The 9,424-nt window shown below is 45.3% G+C and overlaps 1 protein-coding gene across 1 annotated transcript in view; it reads right to left on the bottom strand.

Moving 5' to 3' along the window:
- Positions 1–533: 533 nt before the first annotated feature.
- Positions 534–9,424, bottom strand: part of LOC102882943 (ubiquitin-like modifier-activating enzyme 1) — a 16,236-nt gene continuing 7,345 nt past the window's right edge. The window contains 13 exon segments of the mRNA XM_015596792.2: positions 534–740; positions 901–1,001; positions 1,111–1,212; positions 1,716–1,907; positions 2,027–2,064; positions 2,067–2,120; positions 2,343–2,429; positions 4,141–4,330; positions 4,447–4,521; positions 5,168–5,363; positions 5,579–5,658; positions 7,140–7,336; positions 7,436–7,580. Of these exon segments, the coding sequence (XP_015452278.1) occupies positions 605–740; positions 901–1,001; positions 1,111–1,212; positions 1,716–1,907; positions 2,027–2,064; positions 2,067–2,120; positions 2,343–2,429; positions 4,141–4,330; positions 4,447–4,521; positions 5,168–5,363; positions 5,579–5,658; positions 7,140–7,336; positions 7,436–7,580 (1,593 nt within the window). The 3' untranslated portion in view covers positions 534–604.

Genomic DNA, 9,424 nt, shown 5'->3' with positions numbered 1-9,424 from the left:
AGGGACGTGACACAGACTGTGCACACTGGCGAAACTGCGTTCAGATACCTACTGCAAGTTCAGACCTTTACTACCTCTCAAAATAAATAAAGCAAGAAATTGAAGGAAAAAAGGTAGGATAAGAACCTGAGTCAGATTTAAACACATGTGCAAGGATGGCCCTATTCTGTGGCCCACTGGTGACACACTTCACCCTAATTAGTGAGGACAAGAGGAAAAGGGAGCAAATCCCTACGCTAAGGAGAACAGTAGGAATCAATCTTCTTTGTCTCCTAAACCTGAATTTGGGGCAAATTTCATGCTGCTGGGGTGGGGATGAGCACTTTGGATGGGTGATCACTTGAATTTACAGGGCTACAGGAACCCCACTACTTCACAGAAACAGACGGATGTGAGCTCTTGCCAAAACTTCAATGAACTATGCTTTATTAAGAATTCCAATTCTAAACAGTAGAAGGCAACGGCGAGTTAAAAATTAAAAAAATAATAATAATTGCAAAAAAAAGGAAGTAAGGCCTAGGGCCTGGCTGAGCTCAGCTTCCGCCACAGCTACTAGGGATGTGTTGAAAGAAGCCTGAGGATGAGGACCAGGAGAGCAGAGGGCTCAGCAGAGGGTGTAGCGTATGTAGGGGACCTCAAAGTCCTCGCCGCTCTCATTGTTGCAGCACATCTCAAGCACCAGTGCCCGCACGTGCTGGCCCAACGCTCGTCTGGGCACACGACTAACGATTTCTGTAATTCTGGTGAGAGAGAAGAGGATCAGGGAGATAGAAAGCAGGCAAGAAAGGACAAATGGCTAAAAGAAGGGAGGGGAAACTGAACAAAAGGGGCGTAGCTAGAAGTTGAGACTCCCACCCCAGCACACAGTGACTCCGTCAGCCTGCCTAGTGAACAACTCACGGCTGATCCAAGTGTTCCTTGAGTCTGGTGGCTGGCATGAAAAAGGAGTAGAGCATGGACCCTCCTTGGGACAGCATGGTGATCTCTAATTTGTGTTCTCTCTGGAGATGGTGGGAAGGAGGAGGGACAACAGTGTCACTTGAAGAGTACTAGTCACCTGCATACTCCACCCTCACAGCAGCGGGGTAGTGAGTAAAAATGGAGCCTTGCCTTAAAGTAGTTGAGGAACTGTCTGAGGGTCATCTCTTCACCATTAGGCTGCAGGCCCTGTACCTCAAAGCGATCCTACGATGTCCACTCTTGGTTATTGTACTGTGGAACAAAGCAAAAGGGAGTATAACAGGGGCCATCACAGATGCTTTTACCCACATCCGTTAACTTGATGTGTGAAATTAGATCAATCACAGTGCTCTTTTGTTCAAAAGAGCGTTGTTCCTCCTGTGACCCCATTTCATCATGAGTGACAAGCTGGCACTTTAATAGGGAAACACAAGGCCCCATACTGCGGAGACCCTGCTAATTTCTTCTCGCACCCTCCCACACCCTTTCCCTTCCCATTCGATACCCTCTATCTGCTGGCCCTCTCCACATTAGTTCCAATACATGCCAGCTGCTTTGTCTACATTCCAAAATCTTTATGACGAATTAACAAACAATATAGGTAACCCAACTGTACAAAGCCTGGCATTTTGAGGCAATTTGAGAAACACACAAACACACAAGCGCGTGCGCGCAAACACACACAAAATGTCACAGACACAGGTTCAGTCACTGATGGGTAAGATGAACAGTGTGCATACAAGCAGGCCCTCCACCTGGTGATGAGGCACAGCAAGGGGCTCAGAGAAGGTGAAGAAGAGAAAGGCCAGGTTGATGAAGCTGTTCTTATAGGACTCAAGCTGTTGGTGTCCCTGTACCACCTTGTAGAGCTCCAGCCACATAAGGCCAACTATAGCTGCTGAGGTTGTGGCAATGGCTGGGATGATCTTGCCTGCAACCAGCTTGCTCTGTGAGACAGAAGGTGACTGAGTAGCCATTAGAGACAATTAGGCATTACAGAAGAGGCCAAATGTGGGAAGACTCAAGCCTGGGAATGACTGAAAGATGACATCTAGACAATCATCACCTTATATCGGTCTGCAGGGGGGATGTAATAATTTTCTGCCGGAGGCTAGATGCAGCCACCATGAAATCCATGTGGAAGTTGCTGTCATCATCCTGTTGTGAGCTGAAATGGAGCAAAGAAAGAAGAGACAGAGTTAGAGAGAAAAACAGGTTCTTGCCTACTGGCACGCGAGTATTTTCCATGTCGGTACCTGACAGATCAAGCAAATTCTCTCCTAGACCATCAAGGGTGATCACTGAGCAATGTGGCAGGCCTATAATCCCCACACAAGCCTAGGATACACCCCAGTGCATCCTACTCTGCCAAGGGGTACCCTTCTCAAAGTTGTTGGGGTACATCTTGAACCCAGGGAGCATCTCTGGGCTGGGCAGCATGGCTTTGAGCTCCTGCAAGCAGGTATCATCTGCAAGGAAGGAGTGAAATGTCAGTCCTTTAGGTCTCATCCCAGGTCAGAGACTGAGACCATAAGGCAGGAGCCCAGGATGGCCAGAGTTATTCATGTAGATAAAGGATTTGAAAAGAAGAGGCACTGTGCAAAAGCATAGTGGGAAGAAGAAAATGTAGAGCAGGAAACACTTCGGAAAAGACAGAAGTAAAGTGGTGTGGAGATCTGAAGAGAGAAGCATCTGCAGACACTGGTGAACTAAAATGAAGACATTCACAAAGGGTGATGTAGACAGCAGCACTATTCACAATACCTAAGATGTAAAAGCAACCCAGTGTCCACTGACAGATGAATGAAGGAAGAAAATGTGCTCCACCCATTCCATGCAATGTTACACAGCCTTCAAAAGGGAAAATAATGCTGTCACAACAACATGGATGGACTTGGAGGACACTATGCTTAGCTAGAGTCAGAAAGACAAGTACCACATGATTCTGTTTTACATGACAGATCTTTAAGAATCAAAACTGCAGTAACAGAAAGCAGAATGTTGGTGCCCAGGGCCAGGGTGAGGGGTATGGAGTTATCGTTTCATGGGTAAGTTTCAGATTTACCAGAAAGTTCTAGAGCTCTATTGCACAACAATTTGCCAATGTGCTTAACACTCTTGCGCAGTACACAAATAACTGATTAATAGAGTAAATCCTACACGTTTTCTTAATCAAAAATTTTGCAAAGTCACACAGATGTAGCTATAAAGGGAGCAGACCTTGAAGAGAATGAAGAGGGAGACAGAGAGACACAGAGGAAGATATAGGGTGAAACAGGAGAGAGATATAGGAAAGATAATACATGAAGAGGCACTGGGGGGAAATGCAGACAGAGGAGAGGAGAGAAATGTGGAAATGGATAAACAGGAGAAAATCTGAAGAGGGGGACCAAGGGAAAGAATGCTGGAGATCAATCCAGGAATGGTGAATGAGATGGGAAAATACTGGAGGAGGAGACAGCCAGATACAGAGAGCACATGAGTACGAAGTTGGAAAACAAAATGAGGAAGATAGGGTGAGGAGGAGAGAGGTATGAAGGGGAGAAAAAGGATCTATACAGAGAGAAGACCCAGCGTAGAGGAGGACTTACAGAGCACGAGACAGGACAGCAGGGAGAGGGAGGGAGAACCTCTCTAATGACTACCTGGTCACCGTCTGCTACTCAAAGGAAGCTCATTGCTGGGAAGGTTGGTCATAGTTACAGCTGGAGAGGTGAAGAGAGGTCTTGAGAGAGAGGAGGGGAGATGTACGAAGGCTAACAACAGAGTAAAGATGTAAACAAGAGGAAGTGGAGGAGACCTGCAAGACGAGGGAAGAAATGAAGGAAGAGGGGATCCTAGTGCAGATCATGTATCTCCTCCGTCCCCACATACACAGAAGAAAAAAGTGAAGAAAAAGGAGCTGAGAACAAAGTAAAGACTCTCACAGAAAGGAGATGAATAACTCGTCCTCCTGAAAGTCAGACTGGGAGGGAAGAAAGTAAAGAGCGTGACAGAATCTGCCTTTAGCAACTATTCTTATTTTTGCTGGAGGAAGCAAAGACCAAACGACAGTGGGGGTAAACGTCAGGCCTGGGGTCTCAGGCCTGTCGGGCAATGGAAAAACACAAGTGAAGGGTCTTGGATGGACAGGGGAGAAGTGCTATGGTTGTTTCAGGCCAACTGGCTAAGCACCCTTACCGACAGAGGCATCAGCATTCTGCAGCTCCTGGTCAGAGACATGGATCTCGAGGCCGGCCTTGGGAGTGAATTCAGGGACCTTCACGGACTGTAGGAGTATGGCCACATCAGCTCTGTCTCGGGAGCCCAGAAGCCCATAGGTCTGGGCAAACAGGTTGGTGGTAGCCATCACGTAGTCCAGATGCAGGGACTAGAAGACAAGGTATGGAAAGATGAGCATATATATCCTCACCTGGGGAGCCTTGGGCTCCTTCCCACCCATCTACTTTCCACCCGACCTCAGGAGACCCTAGGCAGAAGACTCACATTGTTGATATCAAAGGTGAGCGGGTGTGGACAGCGTTTGGGCCCAGACCAGAAAAGGGCTCCTGAGCTTGTTAGCTAAGAGAATAGAAAAGTTTTTGGGGAGCAGAACCTGAGAGGAGAGGTCTGACAAACCTGACTCCTCGTTTCAACCCTGAGGTCTCAACTCACTATACCTGGGACATGTTTTGTGCCAGGTATAGAGCTACTCGCCCACTTTACACACTCCCAGGTACTGTACTGACTTAATTAACCTAGTAACTGAGTAAATCTCCGTTTATCCTCATAGAAACTTCCATGAAATAAGCCATCAGTACTCCTACATCACACCTGAGGATAATGAGGTACAGAGAGAAATCACGTGACTTGCCCCAGGTCAAATGGACCTGGGATTTGCTTGTTCCTAGTTCCTGTGCTCTTAACTCCCGAAGTTCTTTCCTATCGTCTCTGCACCCTCAATGGGAATGGGAATCGGTGTGACTCACCTTATACTGAAGATGAGGGAAATGGAAAACAAGTCTCTTGCTTGAGACAAAGTGCATGCAGTGGGGGCAGAGGCAGTCAACAGCACAAAGCACTGGCTTAATGACTTTATTAGAGCTCCATGTCTTGGTATGCTCGCCATGGCTGGATTAACGGGAGTGAGACATGTCAGCAACCTGTAGCAAGCTCCCTATTTGCAGGCCATGTATTCTGACAAATGGATCCAGCAAGTATGTAATACCTGGTCAGGAGGAAAGTTGTGCAGCAGCTGCTGGATGTTGCTGGAGTACTGGGTGTGCCAGTGGTGGCAAGGCCAGGTCACACAGTCGGCCCAGGTGCATGGCCGCTGCAGCACCAGGCTGTGCTGCATGGGCTCCAGCACCTCCAGGGTTTGTGTGCCTGCCAGCTATAGTGTGCGCTCCATAAATGTAGAGTCTCTATCAGGGATCAGAGGGGTCATGAGGGCAGGATTGCACAGAGGCCCCAGGAGTGGGCTTAACTCCATGGAACATCAGTCCTAAACCCCCAATCAACAGCATGAGGCTCAAGCATTTGTTCGGTCAATCACAAACTGTGCCAGGTGCCGAGGGTTACAGTAGTTACAGCGTGTCTTGGCTGGTAGGTAGGAGACAGGCTGAAGGAACATACAGACAATGGGATAACTCATGTGAGATACTGGTTCACATTTTCTGCTGGCTGCTTCAAGAGGCTTTCAAACTCATCCCGAGCCCACTGCAGACAAAGTAAATAGATTACATAGGGTATGAGAGACAAAATGGATTTCTAAAGGCATGAGAAAGACCACTGATGAAGAAAGCAAACTCAAAAGACTTATCTACTATGCTAAGCTGAAGAGAGAAAAGCAGCCTCCCAAATGCGGGTCCTCTAACTTCCCAATTCCCACCATCTCAATTTAAAAACCTATGACCTTGACCTCAGAGGCAGTTACACATGAGTATAAGTGTGCGAAATTTTTAAGATGTAGGTACCTTATCCCTGGCGTGTTGTGTTATGCCTCAGTAGGAAAGGAAAATATTCACACCAAAACCAGCATGAATGATCCCGATCAGGCCATGGGGACTGGGCAGAAATTCTGCCAGAGATTTGCCCTCTGAGACTTATGAGGTCAGTAAATAGTTATTGGGTGAACTGATCTTAATACTAGGGGTTCAGATCCCAGTTCTGCCATGGTTTTCAACTTCGAGTATCCACGCAAGATAAAACCTTTCAACTCTGTACCCTCATTTCCAATATAGACTGTTAACAGTAATATCTACACCCTATGAGGTTGATATGAAAGAATAAACAACTTGTAGATACTTCATACTTGAGTCACAAAAGCCTTGTGAAAAATACTATTGTCAGCCACCTTTCAGGGATAAAGAATCTGAAGCACAAAGAGGTCAAGTTCAAGAGCGTCATGAGAAGTTTATTTTAAAAACTTTGTATAGGCCTTCTTGCATGTTGGCCAGGGAATAACAGAGCATCTACCACACATACATGGAGGGGGAATGGAGAAGGGGACGAAGGCCCAAATATAATTACATCTATTCTGCAACTCTTGGAGTAGAAGGAAGTTGAAAGATCAAAGTATTTCTTCTGCTACCCTATAATTCCCCTAGACTAGACCTAGCCTCAAAGATTGCACTAACAATCACTTTGATAGTACAATGGATTTTCTTAGGTTGAAAGAGGGCTGGAATTTTGGTTAGGTTTTGAGTGCCAGTTAACTCGGTATGTTTACTCTGTCTACCTAGAGGATATGTACGCTGTTCTGTATGTATGTGCACAAACAGTTATCTTGACAAACCAGCTGTTAAATGTGTTTTGGGTAATAGTGAGGGGAATCTATATATGGAATTGATGTTAGAGATTATTAAACAATGAGCAAGGATGATATTAAAGATTAATTATGTTTAGCAAGAACACAGTACTGTTTAATTTTCAGATACATACTCATTTACATAAAACACTTGCCTGTGTTTCTAAAACAAAAGTTTTAAAGTTGAAACATGAATCATTTGAAAAGGTTTAGCTGCTGTGGGAGGTGAGGGAAACAGGTTGAGGAATAGGCACAGGTTATACACACTGAGGCTGGCATCATCTGAATATGATTAAGAGGTTAGTGGCTGAGTGACTGACCAGGTGCCACCTAAGCCTTACTATGTGCCCAGTGTGTCTTCTACCTCTCTGTTCACCACAAGGCTGGTCACTTGTAGGGTGCGCTCAACGGCATTGGGGAAGTTCTTTAGCGTGCAGGTGGGAATGGGCTTCTCAGGAGAGTCTTGGCTGGAGCTATATGACTCTGTCAAAAATGGGATAACCACTTGGACGTTGTCCTTTGTGCCCCATGTGCCTGACTCCAGCAGTGGCTTACGGTAGAACACACAGCGATGGGCCACATACATGCCTGTGGGGAGACGGCAGGGGTGGGTGAATGGAGGGGAAAATGCATTAGAATAGGTCATGGCTGAAAGATACTGCCCCCATCACCCGCCTCCAAACTCACGGGCATCCACACTGTCCAGGTTTTGGAAGAAGTCGTCACCATAGATATGCTCTGTGTCAGCGCTCACACGGTCCTGACGACTCATCACACGGATGTGTGGATTTAACTGACGCACAGCTGCAGCAGCTGTATCAGACTTCGATTTCTGGATGCACACAGAGGAATAGAGCTGTTATTCACACAGTCACCCAACCAACCTGTGCAAAGCTGTCTTGAGGTCTGATTTATCTGATGATGGGAAAGACCTAGACTCTAAGAACAGGAGGCCCTTAGTTTAGTAGAAGAGATAGGACTGTCAAATACCAAACAGCTGAGAAATGTGACAAGTGAGGTAGGGGATGAGTAGAAAAGGAAACAACGCAGACAAGAGAGTGAATCAGATATCTGTTCTGTTGTCTACCCAATTTATGTTTTTTAAACTTAACAGCACCCAGAGTTATGGTACATTCACACAAATGAAACCGAGATCCTGGTACAAGAACAAATAGACCCCGTGAAAGCCCAAGTCAGGTCCCTTCCTCCCCTGCTCGAAAACCTCCACTGGCTACCGCTTTCGCTTACGGTGAAATAAACGGGCCCCTGCTACTTCTCCCACTTCACCTCCTACCATGGTCTCCTCCATCTGATCTCTCTGGGCCTCAACTATAACCAACGCACATTCCCATCTTGGGGTTTTGTTCGGGCCGCTACCTCTGCCCGGTACACTTCTATCTTCCTATTCTCGTAGCTACATCATCGCAAGCCTTTGTGGAAACGTCACCTTTCCAATGAGGACTTCCCTCGCTACACTACAAAGCATCCTCATTTATCACTCCTCATTTATTTATCATTGTTGCTATTTATAGCACTTTTTAACTTTCCAATGTTAACCATATTGGTTAACTACTCTATTTACTGTACAATGCAGGAATTCTACGACATAAAGGTATTAAAAAGGGCTTCTGGTATTTGCTAACAATACCGCCTGTATTAAAAATTTAAATTGAGAAAATTTTAAAATATTACTAGTCTAGCTGAAAGTGGAACTAGTCTATTACATGAGAAATAACTGTCTAATACAAAATTTCTGAAATAAGTCAACCGTATTAACATTTCTGCAAATGTGTTTTAAGTCATACAATCTCTTAGGACTGCTGGACTCTCCTCGCTGCTACTGCGATTAATCTGATCTGTCTTCTGTTGCAGCATAAAGGGATATTCCATCTCACAGAAAAATATTTTAACACTGCTTCCAAATAAATGTGGACATTTAAAAAAAACAGATCAAAGCTAAACAAGTGATAGTGTTTTAAAGCTTAGCTGCAGGGTAGAATCTGGAATTCATACTCTTTATTTTGCATTCTGAAATGATCTGTAGTGCACAGATCCTTGGCAGCATCGTGAACTGGTCATTGGCCAAACTCTGTGTCATTGAGTTAGAGTAAAGTGAACAATCCCACTTTGACCTGATAACCTCAAAACGAAACACACCAATAATGTCTTAGTATTTTTCTTAAAAGGACTGTGATCTTCTGGACTTCATGAAAGTGCGTCATGGACCCTAAGACGACCTCAGAGGTTCACATTCTGAGAACCTCTCATTTACTCTGTGTCTTCCCACTAGTCAAGGGCAGGAACCATTCTTCTGCTATTTATGTGTTCCAAATGTCTATAGAGAAGTGCCTCTTAATTACATGATAAAAGGAGACAAAGGACGGACTCGGAGTAGGCAAAAAGGACACAGAACTTGACAAGTCCTTCCCAGATAAGATCCCTCTATAAGCGACCATGCTTCCATAGTTCCTAGGCCCACATCAGCAATGACTAAAACAGTGAAAGGACAACAAAAGGATGAGGGAGGTGAACAATGACAAATGAAGTCAAAATATGTATTCAGTACACAACAAAATATGCACTGAAAGCAAGACTTATATGGGAGAACAGCAAAGGAAAGGATTTATGAAGATCGATAACACAAAAAAGATGAGACAGAAGTGGGAGAAGCAGCTC

The sequence above is a fragment of the Pteropus alecto genome, unplaced genomic scaffold (genome assembly GCF_000325575.1).
Source record: "Pteropus alecto unplaced genomic scaffold, ASM32557v1 scaffold1981, whole genome shotgun sequence".
Lineage (NCBI taxonomy): Eukaryota > Metazoa > Chordata > Mammalia > Chiroptera > Pteropodidae > Pteropus > Pteropus alecto.
The sequence above is the reverse complement of the archived record's forward strand: the minus strand, read 5'-3'. Positions and strand labels throughout refer to the sequence as shown.